Source organism: Purpureocillium lilacinum (assembly GCF_023168085.1).
Source record: "Purpureocillium lilacinum CBS 284.36 DNA, scaffold_3, whole genome shotgun sequence".
In the NCBI taxonomy this organism is placed as follows: Eukaryota; Fungi; Ascomycota; class Sordariomycetes; order Hypocreales; family Ophiocordycipitaceae; genus Purpureocillium; species Purpureocillium lilacinum.
The window spans coordinates 172,693-196,784 of record NW_027072113.1 but is presented as its reverse complement, the minus strand read 5'-3'; the positions used below and the strand labels follow the sequence as shown (position 1 = coordinate 196,784).

At 57.4% G+C, this 24,092-nt stretch overlaps 3 protein-coding genes across 3 annotated transcripts; 2 read left to right on the top strand and 1 right to left on the bottom strand.

The window, feature by feature from the left end:
* Nucleotides 1-233: 233 nt before the first annotated feature.
* PLICBS_003923 (uncharacterized protein) lies at nucleotides 234-1,844 on the top strand (the record flags this gene model as incomplete). The annotated part of the gene is made up of 2 exons (XM_065600344.1): nucleotides 234-673; nucleotides 743-1,844. 2 exons carry the CDS (start codon nucleotides 234-236, stop codon nucleotides 1,842-1,844), a joined length of 1,542 nt encoding a protein of 513 aa, XP_065456416.1.
* A 6,441-nt stretch (nucleotides 1,845-8,285) lies between these two features.
* Nucleotides 8,286-13,112, top strand: PLICBS_003922 (F-actin-capping protein subunit beta; the record flags this gene model as incomplete). Its single annotated transcript, XM_065600343.1, has 5 exons — nucleotides 8,286-8,594; nucleotides 8,659-9,123; nucleotides 9,186-10,821; nucleotides 12,082-12,492; nucleotides 12,547-13,112. The coding sequence occupies 5 exons, from the start codon at nucleotides 8,286-8,288 to the stop codon at nucleotides 13,110-13,112; spliced, it is 3,387 nt and encodes a 1,128-aa protein (XP_065456415.1).
* Nucleotides 13,113-19,353: 6,241 nt separating this feature from the next.
* On the bottom strand, nucleotides 19,354-20,025 carry PLICBS_003921 (uncharacterized protein; the record flags this gene model as incomplete). Its single annotated transcript, XM_018327962.2, has 1 exon — nucleotides 19,354-20,025. The coding sequence occupies one exon, from the start codon at nucleotides 20,023-20,025 to the stop codon at nucleotides 19,354-19,356; it is 672 nt and encodes a 223-aa protein (XP_018173480.2).
* Nucleotides 20,026-24,092: the final 4,067 nt, after the last annotated feature.

Genomic DNA, 24,092 nt, shown 5'->3' with positions numbered 1-24,092 from the left:
GGCGGTACAGCGCAAGGGCGCACCCGCGGGCACTCCACCATCGGATCCCAGCGACTGCCCGGGGCGCCTACGGAGCGCTGAGTCGAATCCTCATCGTCGCCGGCGGCGTGCCTACGTCTTTCGTCGCTCTTCCTCTTGCTCCAGCCGCCGCCATCCTCCCGCGCTCTGCATCGCAGAGCCCTCCTCTACTGCCCCGTCGACGACCGCGTCCGGACCGCGACGACCACACGACAATGGCCGCCGACGCCGAGCACGGCCTGCCGCCGGACGACGCCGCCGCCGAGAAGCGTCTCGGGGGCCATCACCACCAGCCTCCCCTCCGGGCGCCCGGCGACGACGCCTCCTCGACGTCGTCGACATCGTCGCCCTCGCTGATACACAAGGTGCTGCGCATGGGGCGGGTCGAGGAGAACGGCATCCGCCCGTTGCCGCTCGACCAGCGCACCAACACGCGCTTCTTCAACATCTTCACCGTCTGGTTCTCCATCAACTCCAACATCCTCGGCATCACCTTTGGCATGCTGGGCCCGGCCGTCTATGGCCTGAGCCTGCGAGACTCGTCGCTCGTCATTCTCTTCTTCTCCCTGCTGTCGACGCTGGCGCCGGGGGCCCTGGCCGTGCTGGGGCCCAAGACGGGCATGCGCCAGATGATTCAGGCGCGGTATAGCTTCGGGTGCGTATTTCCTCGGTAGTCGCTGGATCTCGAGAGGCGACATGGAAGCTGATTATGGTGCTGCAATAGCCGATACATCGTGTCGATACCCGTGCTGCTCAACCTCGCGACCCTGACCGGCTTCACCGTCGTCATCTGCGTCGTCGGCGGCCAGTGCCTCGCGGCCGTGTCCGAGGGCGACCTGACGCCCAACGCGGGCATCATCATCATCGCGCTGCTGTCGCTGCTCGTCTCGTTTGCCGGCTTCAAGGTGCTGCACATCTTCGAAACGTACGCCTTCGCCGTGGCGCTCATCGCCATCACCATCACGGCCGGCGTCGGTGGCTCCGGCCTCACGCGCCAGACGGAGCCCGCCGAGTCGCCCTCGGCGCGCCAGGTGCTCAACTTTGGCATGATTGTCGCCAGCTACCAGATCCCGTGGGCGGCCATCGCGAGCGACCTGACGACGTACTTTGACCCGCGCGTGCCGGGCTGGCGCGTCTTCCACTACACGTACTGGGGCCTGTTGATCCCGACGGTGCTGCTCATGACGCTCGGCGCGGCCGTCGCGGGCGCCATCCCCAACAACCCGGACTGGGAGCGGCGGTACGACGAGAACCTCGTGGGCGGCGCGCTGGCGGGCATGCTGGCCAGCGCAGGCGGCTTCGGCAAGTTTGTCGTCGTGGTGCTGTCGCTGACGCTGCTGGGCAACACGTGCGGCACCTTTTACGCCATCACGCTCAACTTCCAGACGCTGGTGCCGTGGCTGGCGCGCGTGCCGCGGTACGTCTTCAGCATCATCATCACGGCCATCGTCATCCCCGTGGCCATCACCGCCGTCGACGACTTCTTCCTCAACCTCGAAAACTTTGTCGCCCTCATCGGGTACTGGTCGGCCGCGTTTGTGGGCATCGTGGGCGCCGAGCACCTCGCGTTCCGCCGGCGGCTGCCGTACGCCGTGGCGTACGACGCCTCGATCTGGAGCGACGCGTCGCGGCTGCCCTGGGGCGCGGCGGCCATCACGGCGGGCATCGCGTGCTTCGGGCTCGTGGTGCCGTGCATGGACCAGGTGTGGTGGACGGGGCCGATCGCCGAGACGACGGGCGACATTGGCTTCGAGGTGGCCTTTGTGCTGGCCGCGCTGGTGTACGTGCCGCTGCGCTATCTCGAACGGCGGTGGACGGGGCGGTGATGATTGGAAGCGTTGTCAAGTTCGCATTCGAGGTTCAAGTCGGGCGCGGAGTCGAGATCGGAGTCGAAGTCGAGGTCGAAGTCGAAGTCGGAAGTCGGTGAGCCCTGTGTGATCGAGGGCTCGCAGGGTCTTTTGGACATCATGTCGGCAATCTGTACGTAGGATGCATGGCGAAGGAGGAGACGCCCGCCGCTGGGATATAGGGCGAGGACATACGTTAGGCGTCGAGCAGGGTTTGCATAAAAGATGATGTGCGAGAAGCGAACATTCGGAGTTTCAGGGTTGGGTACGGCAGCCTGGGGGTGGAGGGGGACTGTTAGTTATACTTTCCATGGCAGTCCAGTCGTCGTACGGTTGCTGGATGAGCCGCCCCAGTCATAAGAGTACCAAGAATCATGCCCATTTCCCCGTCTCCGCTTGAGCCGACACTTGGCCTTCAGCCGCCACACAAAAAAGCAATAATGATGGTAAATGGTGCCCGAGGGAAAATAGTCTCCGTTGAGGAGAGAAAAGAGAGCGGGCTCGACCCTGAGGCGGTGCGTGTCTCGGGGGGTCAGGAGGGAGGAGGAGCCCAGAGCTGCGCCGTGCCCTTTGCCCTGTGACTGGCTGCGTTGGGCGGTTGTTTGGTGTTGGTGTTGGCGTTGTGGCGAGTTGCCTGCCGGGAACACCAGAGAAGCCGGCTGGCGGCTGGGCCGTCGAGCTCGGGGCAGGCAACGCGGCTGGCGGACAGGGGGGGCTAGTTGGCAGTGTGGTTTGGCACAGCCGGCCCCCCATTGTTTTCCGAGATTCGAGAAACAAAGGTGAATTGCTAACAGTTACACTGACAGATGCGTAGCGTGATGAGCGGATTCTGTTATGGAGCTACTACGCTGTCATAATCGGCCTTGTCTTGTGATGGCCCATGGACGACTGGAGCTGGGTGGATGGCCGTGACCAGGCCCAGCGTTGACGTGATGAGACCTGCCCGCCTGTGTGTGGCCGGGTAAAGAAAGAAACGGACACGGCTTGCGGCAACGATCGTCTGACGGAGTCTCACGCATCGCGAGAATGAGCCGGGCGGGAAGGGGTCATTAATGGAGATTAGGGTGGTGAGACTCCAGTCGAGGGACGGCATGATCGTGACAGAGAGAGACGTCAGCGGGCAGTTGAACGGGGCCATCGACGAAGCGGGCGATCGCCTCAAGACGGTTGATGGCGCGACAAGCGTTAGACCGGGTAGACACATGCATACTCGCGGCTGAGCTTTGTTCCTCAGGTACGGCTTTCATCAATGCTTTGCGCTTGTATGGAGTACAGTTATCCGTGGTCGGGAGGCAAAAGCTGTTGAGGGCACCGTAGGAGCCGCAAGGGCAGATCCCGTTGCCGTCGGCTTTGGCGAGACTTGACCCCGACAAGGTGCCGGCGAGATGCATGCGTGCCGGCAACCTCTGTTTGCAGGCAGCTTCACCCCGTGCTTTGCCAACAATATATTATCTGGCGTGCCGATCTTCCTTCTCTTTGCTCGACAAACCCGAAGGAGACAACATTTGCTTCCACGTCCAGCCATAAGTTCCGAGAGAGTCGTTGTAGTCAGAATTGAGAAAAGAGCACCAGACGCAATCGCTCGAGACTACACCAAGTACTGAGGGGATTAATCCTTCCGCGATCTCAAAGATCTGCCACGTAGACAACCTGACTAGACGCGTCGAGTCTCCTATAACCCCAGTCAGGCAGCACCGGCTGGCCCTGTGTCCTTCATCGTGCCCCATGCTACGCGCTGCTTCAGTCGCAGCCTATGGGGCAGCGACAGTCCATTCGACATCCATAGCTGCGGCAGCAGTTGCTAAATATCTCGTCGCCGTAACCGATGCCGAACATGCATTCATGACCGCTTGGTTCCTGTCCAGCCTCTCGGCAGCAGGCCTTTGTAGCCTCAGTGTTGATTCCGACGCTCGAGAAACAATGACAGCCGGTGACAGTAGTGCAGCAAGTGCCGATAACTAGGGCAAACGAGGGATTGAGCTTCATTTCGACTGCGTGAGACGCGTGCTTGCGATGGGACTGCGTTGAAGTAAAAGCACAACGCTGAGGCGCGAAGGGCGAGCCGCGAATATGAGGTCGCCAGGATGTCAAGTCGCTGTCTGACGGACACAGGTCCTCTGTTTTTTGCTTGCCCCAACTTGGGTGGGTTCGCGAATGTCTTGATAGCGCAGCCCTCCTACTTTCACTCCGGGCTCGCATGATTGCAGCAGCAGCAGCAGCAGCAGATGCCAGGCTACGACGGATGAGAGCGCTGGCAGCATCTGCCACTCAACTGCCCTGGTGCTACATGACATGCGGCTGTTGTCATCCCCCAAGACACGACATGAACGACAACATTGCAGGCATGCACACGAATTGTCCTAAGCGGCGGCTGCGCGAGGATCGAAAGGGCAATCGCCTGCATCGTGCTGGTGGTCACACCATGCCGGTTGGGCATTCGCGCCTTGCAGAATAGAAGCCTAATCGCCGACGGGATCGAGAACATGAGGACAAAAGGCAGTTCAGGGAGAATGAAGTGCGATAATAGTAGGCCATGCTGGCTCTGGCAATATGTATCAAACTGGTATAAGGCGAGCTCTTGATCGGCTCTGGATGAGATGGAGACGAGAGCTCAATGCCAGCCGAATGGGCAGGGCACAGGCTAGTCGACTCCTGGACCAAGGCAATCGCTCATCCGACGCGTTTCTTATGACGCATCACTTATTCTGTCGCAATGCAGCTAGTGCGTCCGTGGGAACCCGCACTCCACGCGCAGCCAAAGCACCTGTCATCTGCTGCAAGGGACTGAATCGGCTCATGATCTCCTGGTCCCGCGTAGAGCCCCGCGCGTGTCGCGAACAAGGTCATCCCCTCCCCATTGGCCGCCTTCACACGAGGAGTGTACATCTTGTTGGAAGATGTTGTGTCGCCGCAAGTTCTGAACCCGAAATCGGGCTTCCTTCGCGATCAGTGTCGAAAATTGACTTGCGGCGCGCTTCGGCATCGAGGCGCGGGATCCCTGACTGGTGAAGGTATGCCAGAGAGGACCTCGGCCAAGAATGCGCCGGCGTAGAACGAGCAGAGGTGATGACTGCAATTGCAATCAACCCTTCGCTCGTTTCTGGCCCTGCATCTCGTGTAGAGCTAGCATCGTTATGAACTCCTCTCAGCGCGCTTATCGATGATGCTGCCGCGGGCTCATGCACTCCGCGTCGTCGCCGTAGGCCGCCACTCAGACTTGTAGTTGCTTAAGTCCACCCTCCTGCCCGGAAGCCGTACCAGGACGCTTTTGGTGTCTTGGTGGCGGAGTACAACTTTTGCAATGCAATAGCATCTCGATAGTCCGTGGTGAAATGCAGGGCGCAATGCTCGGCGAGCCGCAGAGACTCATACGATATCTCTATCCGTCCCACGCAAACGGCTGTAGCATGACGACGAATTGCTGTCAAGTGGCTCTCGGTTCGTGTCTCGTCCCGTTGTCGCTGTCCATCACCAGCAGCCCTTTGGGCACCTGCAGTCCGACTTGAAGCCCCTCTCCATTGACTTGCAGCAATCTGAAAAAGCCGAGAGGTGTTTGGATATCGTGCCGGCGGGACAGTCGTGGCCGCGAGGGAACCCGCCGACCTCGACGCAGCAGTATCGCGTTTCGACGTGCATCGGCGTGTCGCCCATCATACACTTGCAGGCCTCTGCGCCGCCGAGCATCAGCATCATGAAAACGAAAATAAACGCCCGCAGCTTCATCATCGTCGACTGGTGTGCTTGCTGCTAGGGCCGTGGGCGTGGCGGTTTGAAGTCGCCTACCCCGGAACGACCGGCGCACTTATACCTCAGCTGCGGCCGTGGCCTGCACGGTGGCTCAGCTGGTCACATGGGGGCGCCAGCGAGATATGGGGATGCCATTAGGCGGTGACGTGAATAGATCTCGCCGAGTTTCCGAGTCGGCGGAACACGTTTTGTTGTTCGGAGTGAGGAGCCCCGGAGTGGCTAGGATCCGGGAGCGAGGGGAGCGCAGTGAGGGGAGCGGTTGGCGATGTCGAAGCTTCGTGTGTCTGCTCGGATACGTCTGCGATCCTTTCCGTGCGGGAGAACATGTGCGACCTCCTCTTTCGTTGGCATCAGCAGACCGGGAGCATTACCGATGCCCGTGTGCCTTGACCAGAGGCTCCGATGCCGGACGTGGCCCTACTCCTCACGGCGAGCATCCTCGACGCCGGACTTGCAGGGCGAGCGGCGATACCTGGTCCAGCAGTACGTCTTTTTCCATGTCGACAAGCATTTTCTCGCCAGGTCAGCGAAACCACATACTCCATAGTGTGCTCCGGCTTCGTCAAAGCCAATGGTGACCGCGGCGACGCGAACATAAGCCCATCTCGAATGACCGAGGCGGACATGAGTTACTCCCCGCCTCGAAGACCAGGATGGAGCTTGACTTGCAATTTGTAATAAGTTACGTATAACGGTGCAATGCTCGGCCGGGGAAACATCACAGTGCCCTACTCAATGACATCATGCGCCTGCGAGTCATCATCTCGCTCTCCGCGTGCTACCAGCGCGCGATCCTTGCGCCCAGCGCGAGTACACATCGTTGCAGACTTCAGACGCCCTGGGTTTCAAGCACCTCGTCACGGGGCCCCCAACGAACTCGCCGCGCATGGTAAACTGGGCCTGACGTCTCACGGGCCACCAGTACGTTGGCTTCCACTCCAAAGCGCGGAATGTCCAGTAGATCTGTCCAGCTATCGCGAAATGGGGAAGATAGTGTCGCTGCACATACTAGTTGACACTAGAGCTGAGCATATAGTGAATGCCGCGTAATTGGTATTCTAGCGCCATCGACGGTCGCTTTGGGACGAATCCTTCGTCTCGTTGAATACGCGGATACTAAGATGAGCTGGACACCCGCGAATGGAAAGAAGTAGGAATTCCAGGGCGCGCCCTTGGATGTATTTAAAATACACCATGACAAGTATACAATACGCTCAATGTCTTCTCTCCAGATAACCAGAAACTGACTGGAACAGAGCCAACTACCCCAGCGCGTGGAGTGCAGCCGCGCGGGTCCGAAGTTCTTGCACCGCAAGCCATCTTATCATCGGCACTTTCATCGGCTGGCCAAACGTGATTGGCAGGCGACGATGGTGTTTGGCTTCAGACCCCTGCAACGGCCTCACGCGTGTCGACTGAATGATCCTTACTTCATAGCAAGACCTGGGCCGCAAATCCATGTGGCCCCGCGATCGGGCGATCAAGCGACGAAATTAGGTCTTACATGTCATGTTGGACCCCGGCGTTCTGGATCTCTCGCGGACCTCTCATTATTACACGTTGGCCACGAGAACGAGGGATTGTGAGCGATAAAGGCGCTCGTGGACCGCGTCATTGATGTAGCCCTCGCCCGGGTCGCAAAGAGCGGCCCGCCACAATACCTACTTGCTGATGTCGGTAGTGCTCAGTCCCATTCGAAGCCTCACATGGTACCTTTTATTGACGGATTAGGAAGCGCTGCGTATGCTACACATGGGTTGAGTTTGAGGTCCGAGGCGAAAGTGCCTGTGGGGAGCCAACCGGTGCCTGTACGCGGAACCAACAACGCCCCAATGCAGCGGCGTTTTAACGTCACGGGCAGCAGCACTGTACAGACTCATCTCTGTGACTTTTCGCACTTGCGACACGTGCGCGTCTCGCAGGCACAACAGACACACCCTCCGTTGCCGCTGCAAAGAGCCGCTTTTAAAACGCGGCTGCAATTCGCGAGTGGTCGGCGAGTCTTGAGACGGAAAGGATGATGTTTGAGCAGGGATGGAGTACAAAGTAACTTAGATCAGAGACGGCTCAGCCACAGAGGGACAAGGGTCAACCGAACAAGGCCTGTCGGGCCGCTCAGCCACGGTTCTTCATCCGCAACGACGCATAAACATGATCAACACCGGGTATGCCCGACTGCCACCGTCGTTGTCATGCCCGATGCCCGTGGTGGGCAGAGGACCCATGTAATGCTCGCCCCGCGTGCCGTTAGGACCCGTCAGGGGCAACCGCCGACAACGACCCGTCATTGCGATGGTGTTGCTCGTCTCTGCTGTTGGGCGAGCGCCACCGCACCAGGGGGTGACCAACACATTGCGCCCAGCAAGTGCGAATCAAACGCACGCTTGCCCTGGATGGATGCTGGCACATTCGTACCCTTGGATAGAGTTGGTTGCATTACAGCAGTTGGCCATGCCATGCTGCGCGTAGTAGGAGGATTATGCCCCCGCCGTTCCGTCTCGCTTCCTGTGAATGTGCTGTTACACAGCCAAGAATGGGCCGGCGAGCACCTGTCCCGCGTCACATCCGTCCGTCGAGGCGCAAGCCTTCCCGCGTTCATGTCCCTTGCTCCTTCCACGACTGGGTTTTCGCCGACAGCTCGTGGGCGGCTGCACCCGCCGCGTGTGCTCGCCCATGGATAAGCATCCGCGAGCCTCGCGTTCGGTCGCCGTGACGGGAGCGGCGCTCTTGTGCGGCGCTGTTGCGCAACGGCTGGCCACGCGAGACGTCGAGCTGTCTTCTGAAGTCCTTGCGTGGACTGCACTCCCCCTTCTGGTTAAGTTCTTTCGCCAGTTTGGTATCACCGACGAGCCGCGTTCGAGGTTTGCTGCTGCCAAACCCTCGATCCCAACGTCGAACCGTCCGAAGACGGCCTTGCTGTTTGCTCTGGCCCTCACCGCCGCGACCTGGTACCGCTCCGAGGAACACATTGTCGTTCTCTTCGTATGCAAATTCTCTCCTTCGGACATGAAGCCTTCGTCGCTGACGCCAACTTGACTGTGTCCAGCCCGCCCTGACGCCCCTTCTCCTTGCCCGAATTCCGCACTTGAGCAATCTCGACAAGACCGAGTCTCCGCCCTTGCTCAGCCTGCTCTCCCTACCGACAAGCGCATTGGTGGCTGCGTTTTCTTGCTTCGCCCTCGCACGCTCTCATGGAACAAGCGTTATATCCTTTGTGGTGTGCGTTGGTGTTGCGGGCATACTCTACGCGTCGTATCTAGCTCTTTCAACGCCACAGGCCACCGCCAGCACGATAAACGAAGAGGGGCGTGGAGAGTTCGAGGATCCTGACCCAGCTGACGGTGTCGATATCGAAGAGGTGGCATATTCGTGGGCATTTCGAATTGTGCCAGCCTTGGTCGTCGCACTCTTGATTCGAACATTCGGGTTCCACGCACCGAATGACTCCTGGGCGCGAACGGCAGTCGTTGGTTTCTTCAAGGCATTGGCTTGGCTCCTCATCTTTAAATCGGTATGATGCGGCGTCCCAAATCCAAAGAAGCTCCCCTTGTGCTGACTTGAGAAAACTGCAAGACCAGGTACTCTTCGTGGACCATTGCTTCGACCATCGGCACCTTCTCGATCGCGGCCTCTCGAAATCCATACATCCAGATTTCCGACATCTATGCTTCGCGACACGTCGTGGCCTCAGTCCTATCGTTGGCACAAACAACTCGCCTGCTCCCAAAGAATGCCAAGAAGACTGGCGTCTTGTGGGCGTTGGCATTGGTCCCGATCTGGCCCTTTCTGGCCAACGTGTACGACATCTACATGTCGACTGTGTTCCTGCCAGGTGCCCATCATCCCGTTGAGGGCCTTGCTCGCACGGCGACGGCAAGATTCGAAGCGATGCTTGAGCGACAATCGCGTAACTACACTGCCGCAGAGAAAGAATATCGCCACCGCTATGGGTTGAGCCCGCCCCCAGGCTTCGAGTCATGGTTCAACTATGCGATCGCCCATAACTCAGCAATTATCGACGAGTTCGACATGATACACGAGGCCATCGCGCCTTTTCTTAAACTGAGTGGACGAAGGGTCCGGGAAGCGATGCGGGAAGCCGTCGCCGCCGACGACATAAACTTGTGGTCGTGCGAGTTCCAAGGAACTACTGGCAGCACCACATGTCGCAATGATCATCGTTCGTTTGACAGGCATATCGGAGAGTCGCTGAGTCTTGTGCTTGGGGGTGTCAATGTGCGAGAATCGATCCCAGACATCCAATTTCTGGCCAACCACCTAGATGAGCCGCGTGTCATGCTGCCGAACCCTAAAATGTTTACCGGAGACGAGCGGATTAAAGTGAGGCGCTTCGGACACGATTCGGCTTTGCACGATCTTATTGAGAACTGCCCACAGGAACAGCTGAGGACCTCGCAGGAACGGGGGATGGCTTTGCAGGAAGTCAGGAAAGAGCAACTCGACACGGCCGGCATGCCGTTTGTGACGAACGCGCGCAGGGATAAGGATCTTTGTCGGCAAGGATATGGCCACATGCATGGCATGCTCGAGAGCCCGACGTCTTTTACTCTGATACGCGGAACGGTGCCGGTACTTTCCACGGGGGCGCTATCGACCATGGGCGACGTGCTCTTTCCAAGTCCTGCATACAATGAGAGCGAGTTTCTATACAACGAGTCGCGAGACGTCTCGTGGGAAAGAAAACACAACAACCTATACTGGGCGGGTTCTACGACGGGCGGGTACGCCATGGGCGCCTATAATTTATGGAAGTCGTTCCATCGGCAACGGTTCGTGGCACTGGCGCAGGGCCTCGGCAGCGAAAGCGAGACACACTGGTACCTCCGCGAAGGTGCCAACGGGGCAGTACGGCGCGTGGCATCGTCGTTTCTCAACAGCCGGTTGTGGGACGTGGCTTTCACGCGCATCTTCCAATGCGACGGGCCCGCGTGCGGCGCGCAGCGCAGCTACTTCCGGGGGCGGCCGTGGGCGGACAAGGACGCAGCGCTGCGGTCGCGCCTCGCCTTCGACACTGACGGCAACGGCATCAGCGGGCGGTTCGGCAAGCTGCTGGCGTCGCGGTCCGCGCCGCTGAAGCAGACACTGCTGCGCGAGTGGCACGACGAGCGCCTCGCCGCGTGGGTGCACTACGTCCCCGTGAGCCTGGGCATGGAGGAGCTCCCCGAGCTGGTGAACTGGCTGACGGGCAGTGCGACGGGGCGGAAGAGGGCGAGGGCGGTTGCAGACGCGGGACGGGCGTGGGCGCGGCGCGCTTTGCGGGCGGAGGATCGGGCTGTGTATGTTTATAGGCTGATGCTGGAACTGGCTCGGGTGCAGGATCCACGGCGAGAGGCGATGTAACGAGCGTCATGAGATGCCTCGCGTTGCGAATTGGAGGACAGTGACTATGAACTCTGGGCCTGAGGGCGATGCCCATGACCTGCGATAGAGTGCAGATAATCACCCACAACTCAGGGCTACCGCATTGAACACAATGGGGTCTTGTCTTGCCGTCCCCACTGTCCGTTGCAGCAGACAAGAAGAACGGTGAGGCATGTACCCAGTCTGGCACATGCCGCGGCTCAGGCTGAACGGCGCCGCGTCCAAGAGGCTGTCTTGCTGTCTTGGCTAATAAGCGCCAACGAGATTCGCTTCTGGGATCACCCTTCTCGAATCTACACAAGCTTCACACTTACTGGATTAAGGGATACCGGGCGCTCTGCAAGGCGGTGATCATCTCGGACGTTGACGACTGACCGCACCAGCTGCGCCGCCAGGCTCAGATCCGTGGGGGCCATTCCGAGCGAGCCCCTGGCACGAGTCTAGCAGACAACGACTCTCCGGCTTGACAGCAGAGCGGACACGCCGACATCCACCAAAGAACTCTGTGCGCGGTGAGCAACGCCAGTCTGCGAGACCTGCCCCAGAAAACAACGTCCCATTGAGCCAATTACGACTGTCAGAATCGCGAATTCGAGAAAGAAAGCATGCCCATTGCGGCGCGAAACAGAGCCAATTCGCGCCGTCGCGGGCTGTGACTCATACCTGCAGCGGGTGAGGCACTGGTGGGTTGCAACAGGGGTTGGGGGAAAGACAAGACGCCGCAGCGCGGGAGCGAAAAACTGGGACCGAGAAGTCGTCCACAGTGCGACAGTTTTCGGCCGGGCTCGCCCCGCTGACGACCTCTCCTGCTTAAAAAGGACAGATGCCGATTCCCTTGGAACGCTTCTCTTCTCTTCCATCATCACCAGCTTCAGTCACGAAGCGGCCCATCGACTTCATCGCCCACCAAGAGAACGGGCTTTTTATCCGTCTCTTGCCCCATCCTCAAACCCCTCGTCCTCCATCTAAAGGAGAAGACGCACCAGCCTCTCCAGATCTAGGGAGAGGCGCTGTAACTTGAGCCAATGGACGCGACCGCAGACAACACCGCAGTCGCAGCTCGTCAGCAGGCCGTGGGCTTCTTCAGGCCGCAGCAGCGAAAGATCCCAGAACCACCCTGGTAGTCAACCGCCGTGGTGGTCCCTGTTTCTCCCGTCCGACCTGGGGGAGGACGCCGTCGATCCTGCTTCACTCAACCTCGATTCCTCCGTCTCTACCGCATCCCTCTGGCCGTTGGAAGACGCCGCAGCCGTTGCTCCGGAACTCTTCGCGGAGCAGCACCCCGACAACAACAGCCTCTTCCAGCTCAGCCCCCTCGACTTCTTCGACTCGGCGCCCAACTCCAACAGCGCCTCGCTCCAGTCGTCACCCGAGGAGCAGCTCATCCAGGACATCCTAGGCTTGAGCCCGACAGACGGGCCTTTTGCCGTAGACGAACAGGATATGGCTGCCATGGGGCTCTTCGGCGCGGTGCACAGTCATGGCTTGGAGCCGAGTGGTAAGCCCTCCTCGGCTATATATGCCCGTGGGCAGCCGCTTACAGGCTCCCCAGGTGATGGACACTCTCAACATCACCACGACATGTTTGCCCACGGCAGCCACCAGAATGCCTTCCTGGGCACCTCCACTGGCCTGCAGCACCACAGCATCTCCCACCGTCGCGCCCTCCACCCGCAGGATCACATCAACCCCACCAGCAGAACCACCACGACCCGCGCGAATCACCAGCCATATTTCGCACAAGCACCTGACGCGGCCACCATCGCCGTCGACTCCTCTTCATCTTCCGCCACACCAGCATCTTCCGTCCATGCCCCATCTCGCACATATTCTCACCAGCAGCCGCAAAGCAGCCTCCCCCTTTCCCCCTCCAGCACTGGCTCCAACAAGCGCAAGCAGTCGCACTCTCCTCCCGCCGAGGAGGACGCCGAGACTGTCCTCAAGCGACAGCGCAACACCATGGCTGCCCGTAAGTATCGCCAGAAGCGTCTCGACCGCATCTCGGATCTCGAGCAGGCCCTCGGCGAAGTGACGGGCGAACGGGACGAGCTGAAGCTGCAGCTAGCGAGGCGTGAAGCCGAGGTGGAAGCGTTACGTGAGATGCTGGCTCGGAAGTAACAGAGGAATTTGTAAAGCAAAAGCAATGATAGCGTGTTTTGTTTGCCAGTTTGGCAGTCATTTGAGTCATTTACAGTCTTTCTTCTGTCAAACATTTCGCCCTAAAGCCCGTTCCCTTTTGTGTCCCATGCCTTCGGTTTATTCAGTAAATCTGCCATGTACTCGGTGTTAGCACATGCCATTGTCTCGAGTGCAGGCAAAGCAAAGTCTTTATGTTGAGGCTGCTCAGACGATGTCGATTCTCTTCCTTTGATTGCGTGATAATTCATTGCATTGATCATCAAATTCCGTTTCTTTAATCACCGCTGCCGGGGGGCCCGTGTATGCCGGGCTCGATGCTCTTTGAGCGGCGCTTGGGGATGTAGGGGATTGTGCTTACAATGGAGACCTCAGACCTTCAGGAGGCAGGATCACGGAGCATCGAGTCACTGTATAGACTCGAGCTGAAGTAGCTCTGCGCATGCTGCTTCAGTCATCCGGTAGTCTTGCAAGTCGCAATACACATTCATTGTTGCTACTATACTTTTACGTGCAAGAATACTTCGCGAGATGACTTATATATCTACAGAGCTGACGTCGCTCCGCAGCCCTGTACCACCAGCACCCCCTCATTCTACCGTCATGTCAGGACTGGACCTTGTCCGTCCACTCGACCGTTGACATTTGCCGGCAATCACGTCGCCCGCATTCAAGCACATATCCCGGCCCGTTTTCACGAGACGTCCGTCATCATTGCTCCTTTCGTCATCACGTACCGCTACCCACGCTTCACGGACCCGAGCAAAAGGCCGCGAATATTGGGTCTGCGGAGTTGAAGGACAGGGGGCCGCAGGATGGCATGCTTGCCTTCACTATCTCAGTATGGCATCGCCAGAGTGAGCGAGGATGAATCATGGTGATGTCGCTGTGGTCTTCCCCATGGGGCTTACAAGCATCCTTCAGGGACGGACCACTCAACCATGTCCGGAGTGGGCAACACGGGACAGTGCCCGATGGCGCGCATTTGGTTCGGACTTGGCCTGCCGCGAGTAGGATAAAGAGGCAGCGACCTCCCGACTTGTTCAAACGAGGAGTCTCGTACCTTGCAATGTATAGTCGGCGTTGGAACTGGGCTCCGTTGAGGCTGTGGTCCCGCCCGCCTCGGGCCCCTCCGCTTTGCGTCTACCAGGCGGGTCGCAGCCGGGCCGAAGGGCTGGAGCAGACCTCGAGAAGAGAGCGGACCCCAAACACTGTGCACGACTTGGGCTGTTGACACTGTCCCGAGCCGTGCTGCTCAGAGTGAGCGAGCATGAGCCAAAATGAGTCATTCTGGATCATGCAGACTCATGGCCAATCACGCCGCACCGCCCCATCGCATCCCCGGTACGCCCGGCCGGCGCCGAGTGGGGCAGGCGGAGCACCCTGCTCACGGCCGAAAGAGCGGGCCGGGCGGGTCACGGGCCCGGGGTGGTCGATCACTCCGGGTGCCGGGTGCTTTGGAAGCAGCTGTGAGGCCCGGGGTGGTAGCGCTGTGCCGTGGATCGTAAAAAGGGACGCACTGCCCGCCCATAGTGAGCTGCACCACTCATATAGATGAACAGGAATGAAGCCCGATTGGTGTTTGTCTACGAAGTAGTTGTTGGTTGGTTAACCATCGCTTATGCTTTTAGTCCCGTTACGAAGAGCAGTAGGTATAAGCGCCTACAAATAGGCGGCGAGTGAGCTGTGCTTATATGTACAGTCGTTCAGCGGCCAAATATGGAAAAGACTGAGCTGTACTTATGAGTAGAGCTCCACCTCGCCATCAACATTGCCGCAGGCACACAGACCGGCTTCAGTCGCGGCATCCTATGTGTGATTGTTGCGACGCTAAAGCAGGCCTTGGCATGGCCATATCCGTAGTTCCGAGAGAGTAAAAAGGTAGATATCACGATGCTTGTGAATGCTTGTGAGCCACGGGTCCCGATTCATCCTGCCGCCACTCCATTCAACGTCGGTTCACTTTGTTCGACCTCGTGCAGCGACTACAGAAACAAGATCACAATGCAACGCTCTTAACCGAGGCTTCTAGTGAGGCTTCTAGTACAGCGGATACGGTACGATTTTGATGTCGGCTGTATGGCGTCGATAGCCAGCATGTAAGCTGATACAAGCACGGGTACCCACGCCTGCAAGACGGCGCGGCACCCCGTGGCAACATTGGATCCTTGCGTGTAACGTTCTCTTACCTAATCGACATTTACCTGGACCCATCCATTTGCGCTTTGCGGCAATTCTCGAAAATTAGGGAGCAGGCCATAACGGAACAGTACTCATGTTTTCCTTCAGGTGGACTGTTTTCCCGGCGCAGCGACATTTAAGCAATCTTTACAATGATTTACTAGGATTCCTCGCCTTTCCCCTTTCACCCTTGAACGCCATATAGGCCATCAAAATGCCTTGGCTCCGAGACGTCAAATACTCGCAGGGCGAATGCATCGCCTTGATCCACGACTACTATAACTTCCTCATAAAAATGTATGCTGACGAGTCGGCCTTCATCTGGCCTCCTCCAGACGGCTGGCCGACAATCACAGCAGCAAGCCTACGAGGATTGGGCAAGTCAAACGACGTAATCGAGTTACTCCGTCACATACCCTATAGACGAGTCAATACGGAGATCCAGAGTGCCCCCTATAGCACATTCTTGGACTGGACTTGGGTCGGCAAATGCGGTGTACAACAAGGAGACGAGGACTGGAAGGTTGATGCGGAGGGCATCGCCAACTACCAAAACGTGCCATCTACTGTTGTGGGCCTTACAGAAGGTGAGCCAGTGATGCTTGCTTGACACAGAACTGGGCGTCGTCTACGGGGTCGGATGTCAGGGTGAGCTTCAGGAAGACACTGCAAGGGAACAAATCCTTGACAATCCAGAGGATTATGCGGCAGAAGGCGAGGTCGACTGGCGCAGCGACGGGGCATGCTGGAGTATTCCCGATTGTTTTGAGGTCCTGAAGACCATTATCGGCAACTTCACTTTGTTCCGATAAACTCCCACAAGGTGGAAGATATATATCCTTGTAAAGACGACGAGAGATCTGCGATGTTGGCTATGGTGCAAAGTATCTATCGCCTACACGGTTGGCCAAATCTGGAGCAGTACAATAAGGAGGAGTGCCATCGAGACATACAGCGCGCTTTGAGGGAGAAGTTCCCCGATTACGCTGACTAATGGTCATGAGACACCTTTGTAGTACAATCTATTTGCATGTCTTGGATGCTGGGCAGTCGAGCGATGACGAAAGGATGAGTAGTGCCGGAGAACATGAATGCTCCGCAGCCAGTCATGCATTTTCAACCTGCGCAAACTGGCGCGTTCAAAATGAATCCTGTGCAAAGCGCGCCTATTTTCGCTTGAATCGCCCTGCACGCTTTATTACTCGTGGTCTAGATAGTGAGCTCAAGAGGTATCTGGGCCTCGCCGCGCACCTTGCTGGCGCCGAGTGGAGCTTTGGCTTCGAAAGTTCTCTTGCACTGCGCAAGTTTGTCTGGCTGACGATGTAGGTCAGGGATGCTACGTGTACTTCGCATTGGGGCAGCCCAATGCTAGCCAGGGCCGTGCCGAGGGTTGGACACTCCAGCGGCTGGAGTTCATGTTGAGGCAACCTGGTTGCCAATACCGGCCTTGCGTGGAACGATGGAGCATTGTTCAAAGGCGTCGCTTGGACTGCCATCAAGGCCTTAAACTGAGAGTCTCATGCCCCAACTCTTCTCACGACTTGCAATGTTTAGGCGGTGAGCTCAGACGCCTCCAGTCGCATTCGTGAAATCTCACATTTGCGCGGGAAAGCATGAACTCACCAGCCAAATTCATGATTGGGCTAGTCTGACAATAAAAGCCAGTAAAAGCCATATTGCTATAGTCATGTTCTCAACTGCATCCATCCCACAGGGATGTTTGAAGACAGCCCCCCGTGACATGAGCGCATGAGCAACACGCACAATCCGACCAGCCAAGGAGCCAGGGTCAGTTGGCTTCATACACGGTAGATATTACGCAGCTTGCTATGGCCTCAAATGCAAAAAAGTCCTCCGGGGTTCTAGGCCAACCACTCGACATTGGGCGTAGATAGTGATCACATGCAGGCTGTGTGGTCCATCAAATTGGCTGATCAGTGAGCTGGGCGATGCTAGATCCAGGTAACAATCGAAGCACATATTCGATACCCGTTCACAACCTTAGGTTACGGATAGCTTGTCGTCATACTAGCGGTCAGCAGGTATGTTGGGCGAGCATGGGGCTGCGTATCCATCTGCGTGTATGTTTATGCGGCTGTAGTCCGGGACTGCCAAGTTTGGATGCTACATGGACACGGAATCATTGATTCTATATGTAACGTAACCACCTGGGGCATATACTATAGTTTTCAGCTGAGCGGAATCGTATTGTCTTGTACCGGCCGTAGTGTTAGTGGTCGAAAGGGAGAGGGCTGGAGTGAGGTGCTGGCGGAGCTGGTCAATCCTCGCTGCCCTGCCCGATTTCTTCATGCTAGTCAGGCCCACGCTTTATGCGAGCACCGGTTAGATGATATCGCACGCCAAACCTTTCACCATGCTACTTGATGCCTTAAGACTGGGGCAAAAGACGGACAGCCCTCTATAAGAACCAGTGGCGTCGCCTCCATGGCTTCTCCCGGAGGCTAATCCAACAGCACATAACACTTTACCGTGGCAATACAATCAAAGTTCACCACCAAATCAGGAAAATCATGAAGGCTTTCGGTTCTATAATTGGCGTCTGTGCTGGCTTTCTTGCCGTTGGGTCAAGTCTCGCCACTGTGCAGACCGTGCCTGGACGCACCGTTGAGTCTCGAAGCACCACCAAATTTGTGGCAGTACGTCACTGGTCGTAACCACCAGCTCTGGATGAACCATGACCATCTGGCTAACAAAATAGCGAACAGGCTCCACCACCACCACCAAGGATTGAAAGCAAGCAGTGGCATGAGCTTGCTACGCACATTGGCACGCGGCTGTTGAGGAACGTCTACGGGCAGGCCAAGGATGAGGGATGGACCCCGCAGGCCCTAGCGATATGGTTGAAGACGCTCCATTCGTGCAAACTTGAGCGGGGGAAATATTCCTGGGGTCAGGATTTACACTTCGACAGCATCAGGTGCACCGAAAGACTCGTCAAGGCAGGAAACCAATCCTAAGATGTAGCGTGGTTGGGAACCGATGGCCGCCCATTTGTGATACATTGAACAATGACAGCATCGGCACAGAACCAGGAAAGTACAGATAAGCAAAGCTAGTCAGCATATGGTTCCTCTCCGCGCTACATGGCTTGCAAATGCCCGTATCTAGTCCAGAAATGTCAGAGTCAGCGATGTATTTGCCCGGGAGTTGCTGAAGGAAGTGCCGCTTGTATAATGCCGGAACAGACCAGGAAGAATGGGAAAGGATCGTGAAGCCGGACCGTGGGTTAAAGGCTGAGCAGCGAGTCCCAGCATCGGGCCGGAAATGTCAGCTCATCAACACCTGGCTCCCAATCCCACGAGGAGCAGTGCCACAGCTGCGTATGGGAGGACGTCATAGAATCCATATGTTGCTTCGCTGTGGCCGCCAGAGCAATGCCTGTAGAGTTCCGATGCCCAAAATAACGTAGCCACGGAGACCACCACTAGGCAGTGTCCATTGACAATGAGATATTGGGCGATCCGACTTGCAACTCGCGATGTCCAACGCTGGTATTCCGGCAACCCAGTGCCGACTGCCCTTGAGCAGCAAGTAACGCCTCGAGCACTATCAATAGGATGGTCCAGTCATGGAGCATATCAGACCAAAATAAATAAGGCAACGTAGAGTGTCTTAGTAGAGGCGGTTGAGAGCGGAAACCTAAGCCGAGTCCCTGGTCGGGATGGGTGACAACCGGGCGAATAATCACATGGACCGCCGTGCCTAATCCATCTACATTGCTTGGTGGGACGAGAGATGTGACTACCTCGGTCACGCCCGACAGCTCATCGCACAAGTCGTCGCATTATTTCGCGCTCTTCGTGCGTTAGAGGAGAGCAGACGTGGTTGGCCCCTTTCCGCGCTGCGTAGATGTCTGGTATTACTTCATGTTGTATTCTTAACAGCCTTGCTTTGTACTTATCAACCGTGTATGCACCAAATAGTAGGGTATCAATCATGCCAAAGCAGCCTAGATCTAACAGCGAGCGTCAATATACGTCTTTGCTGATGCTCGTCCCACGTAATGACCGGTAGTAGGCGGTTATCGCCGCGCCCCTGCGCAATGCCTCCTCACCACGTACAGCAGGCCCAGCAACGTAACCATAAATGCGGCGCCCATGATGAGCAGATCTGCCCGAAAATGATCTGCAATGTAGTTGAGGGCGTGGCCGTCCGACCCGTGCCACGATCGCCCAGCAGCGTGTTGCACCGCAACACGCACATATCTCTCATCCAACAGCCCCAGGTCGTGGCGCAGCGTACCGTACAACCAGGCGTACTTGCGAAAGGCCGCAGTCAGCATCAAGGGGCCCGTGGACCAGAAAACCTGGAGGTACGGTAGGAAGATGCGCCGCGAGGACGCCCCGCCGCGTCGTTTGGCCTCGTAGAGCGCCCACTGCAGGAAGGCGGACCCGCGTGAGGCCATGAAGAAGTGGTTGCTCAGCCCTGCCGTGCCACCTGTGGGCGCGAATATGGCTTGGAGTCCGCGCTGCTGCAGACAGTGTATTTGCTCGCTCGACGTCGGGTAGACATCGAGGTCTGCGTAGATGCCTCCCTCAGCGTGGACGACGAGAAGCCTTGCAATGTCCGCGCGTTGGATGTTTTGCGGGTAGCCCTCGAAGGTCGACTGTAGCCACGAGTACTTGGTCTTGACCAGTGTGGCGATATCGTCATCTGTCCATAGTTTGACAGTGTAGTTGAGAGGCTCGAACATGGCCACCCAGCTGTCGCGGGATGCGTCGAGAACTGTAGAGTATGTGCTGGTATCGTTCGACCTCCATACTTGATGTATTATGTTGGGTATTATCGGGTTCTGTTGTGAAATGGCCCCGGCGGCTGCGTGGGAGGTGTCGACGCTGCATGCGTCGAGGATGTTTATCGACTCAGACAAATGCCCCTCTAGAGCAAAGTCGTCTGCGGAACTGAGACGCTTAATAGTAATAAAAGCAAGAAGAAGAATGATCAGAACAACGACGGCTCTCTTCGAAACGCCCCCCATGCAAGAGCCCATGGTGAGTCCGTTTAATGTTCTCGTTGGGTTGCCGAGTCGTTATTCATCAAGGACGGCAGCAAGTCTGCCCGCCGATGCGAGGCGGGGGTGAGAGGAACTGGGGGCAGAACAAACAAAAGCATAACTAACAAGAAGAGAAAGAAAGCTCCTGCCGAGTCGGGGGCACAGTTCAAGGGCGACCACTGATTCCAAAAGCAGGGCGTGGGAGTTCCGTGTTGTTGGTTGGGATGACGGGGACGCACGGTGTACTTGTGTCTGCTTGATTCGCGCACTGTCGAACGTACGATACGGCTTGAGATTGCATAACTGGCGAGTCAACACAGCCCTGGAAATCTGCATCATCTTCAATCTCGTGCCCTCCGGCCCCTCGTACCTGCACTTGCACAAGCGAGACGCCTCCCCCTTCTACACACCGGCATCGCAATGTGCATCACCTCTCAGCCGCAACGTTTGCCCCATTCGGGGATATGAGTGGCCCAAGCAGCAACACGCCTGCTCTGTCCAAACCCTACCCAAGTCCCGCCGGACGAGCTCCGATATTGAGGCACGGCCCTGCATTCTCCTTTGTTAGTTACCCCGTCGCTCCCTTCCTCACCCCGCCGCATGTGAGGTCCTGGCGCAAGTGGCTGGTAAGCAAGCCGCCGCGTGTGGATACGAAGTTGGGTTCAAGAAATCCAGGGCCGTGACGCACTCCCGCAGGCGGAGGAACCAATGATTCCCACGCGACCCCGGCCGTGGTCGTCGTTAGCTTGGCATTTGTGACCGCACCCGATGTTGACGGCTGGGCGGCTGCACCCTGCGAGACTGGGGACCAACCACCACGGTGTTAGTGCTGCCGCGCGTTCTCATGTTCCCTTTGTGGTTCTTCCCCAGCGGGCTAGCTATATTTGTCTCCCGGGTCCCTTTCGACGACTTAGACTTTGGCTTTCTTCACCCGTCCCCCACGCGACCGCGCGTGCCACCCACGACAGCGGGTGAGGCTGTGCAAGAGTGCAAGAGATCCGTGGCCCCAGGGCGACGCAAGCCCGGCGCCGCACTAAGCCCGTCTTGACTCTCGACGGCGGGTCGGACTGGGGGGGCTCCCAGCTCGCCCTGCCGGAAACTGGTCGGGTCAAGAAGCGGGTCGGCCCTGTGGGCTGGCCTGCTCCAAACGTCGTGCCAGCTCCAACTGCCCCATCTGGGATTCTGGGGCACCGCGGTGAATGAGATGGCGCTCGTCTTGTTCCGGGCAACATGCCGAACCGAAGCCGTTGAGGGGGACCGCATGGCACGCGGCAGGCCCATGACATCGCGGCCGTCTTGGCACGCCTTACGGGGCCCTTTGCTTGCGAGTCAGCGGATTGCCCGTTTTGTTCGTTGATCGTCCAGCAACGGCTGTGCAAAGGGCTCGCCTCGGTTTGAGCCTTGAACCGTTCCGGCCTAGAGGGCGTGCATCTTGAACGAGACATTTCCACGGGCCTCAATGCAAGCGCGCTGGGCGAGCTCGAAGGCAATAGTAAAATTACTCCTCCTGGTAGTGGATCTATCTCCCGACGGCTTTGCCGTCGCGGAATCCGAAGCATTCTCCCATCACACTTGGCCTGCAGGGCACATCGAGTACCCACCTCTGGCGTTGGGAAGCTGCCGACAACTGACGCAGCTCCCAAATTACTATCCTACGGAAACAAGGGCCTGAAAAGCGTCATGGGCGGGTCGCGGTGTCGTAGGTATTCCCCTTAGGCCCGGCCAAGTCCCTTGATGCAACCCGTCCAGCGGACCTCCTCCCTGGATGTACGCGTACGCGCATCCAAAACACCCACTTGGTAGCCATGGTCTCGTATCAACCAAATAAAAAGTACCAAAGGGGAGAAGATCGTGGTAATGAGTTGGCATGTCAATGATGAGGGTGTGATGATGCCGCTGAACGTGCGTACATCCCCCTGTTCTTGCGCATCCAGATGCATCTACCCCATCACCACACCGATTCCTGACTCGCCGGCTCTTGAGTGAATTAGCTGCGTCGCGATGATCATTTCGTCAAAAGTACTCGCCTCTATTCCCGAGGTATTCACGATATTCTTCAAACTGCCGCACCGAGGGATTGCACGAACCCCCTGACCAGCCTCGACCCAAGATCAATGGGGCGAAGCCTAGCGCGAGAGGACGAAGGATGTATGCAGTATTCAGGGCTCCCTGAAGCGAGCTCAGACCGTCGCTTATGTCCACAGGAGTATGCAGCGGCATCTATCGCGGGCCTCGAAGCGGTAAGCCGATCATACGAGCAGGCGTCTCCGTCGGAACTCCGGTGGGAGACGGTGGATGCCATGTCAGGGGCTGGCTGCGGCGTTGCCCTCTTGGCGAGTCGCTTGCTTCTCTTTGATGGCTCTCAAATCCCTGGCACAGAAAATTCTGAGGAGAGTGCCGGCGCTCTTCTCTCGTCGGAATGCCTCATTTCGGCGTCTGGTCGGAACCGAACTCGGCCATCACCCAGCATCAATGGCTCATCTCGAGCGTCAAAGCATCAGCCCACCGTGCACAACTCAAAGGCCAGCACTAACATAGTCCGCCTGGATTATACTTTGGAATCAGGTAATACCCCTTGCGGAACTGTCATCATGAGATTAACCTTGCTGCGCCGTCAGCACGCTGTTTGGAATCCGATTTTCTCTGATTGTGGGGATTCAATTCTCCTGTCAGACTGGTTCAGCGCCGCGCCGATGCAAACATCAATCCTCCACTGCACCTCCCCTGAAATGAAAATCAACGCCACCAAAGGCCATCAGCCCTATATCGCCCAGCTACTTACCGTTTCAAACAGCTTCGGCTGACTGTATGCCGTCCAAGTATCATCGTACGCGCCGACTTCGACTCGACTTGCCTCGGCACCGCTCCGGCCGAATTTGCGGCCGATAACCTTGACAAGAACAAGAGACGAAGAAAAACCGAATGAATAAGAGTGATAAGAGGAGAAAACAAGTGTTTGAGTTGCGTGTTAGCCTGCGTTGCCCTGAGATGTGCTGATTAGCGATGCCCCCGGACAGAGTTGCGAGGTCTGGTCGGGTAGCGAGCCTTTCGCGAACGAGAAATGCCTCGATACAGCTCGAAACAGTCCACTGCCATTCCGTGTCTCTTGAGGGGCTTTCTTGGGGCTTGCAGGTGCACCTTCAGAGTTGAAGGTAGCAAAAGGCTCGTCACTTCTTTGTTCCTGCTTCGTTCCGGCAGTGACAACATGGGCCACGTTGGCCCGGCACCTCGCAGGAAGAGATTTCTCCTGACCCTCTTTCTTTCTGTCGCAAAAGCATCTTATTTAGGGAATCTGTTCGTTTCGAATCAACGCTATGAGAGATCGTCGAAAGACGTCTAAGCCGGATGTATGGCTTGTCTCTTGTTGGGGCCGGCAGTACTGCGAGAGCACAGCGTCCTTACCTGCAGTTTCAAAACCCCAGTCGCCACCGAGATTTCCTACGTGGATGGTCGGCACGGACAACCAAGGGCGTAAATGCCTCCATGCCTGAAGACGTCTCGCAGTAAGAGGTTGATCGCAACCGTGATAACCCCTTTGCTACTTTGGTACGACAACCGCCAGGGAGAGTGTAAGACAGCGAGAAAGGTATGACAGAGGATGCTGGATAGGCACGCTACCGGCCGAACCTGGAAACGGTGCTTTTTCAATTGCGTCACAGGCCCCTGGGACTGCGACTCTAGCCTCGGTCGGAAAGCGATCCCAACGACATGGGGATGACAGCCACGAGACCATGCCGTGTAAGCTGGCCACCAGAGACCGAGCCCGG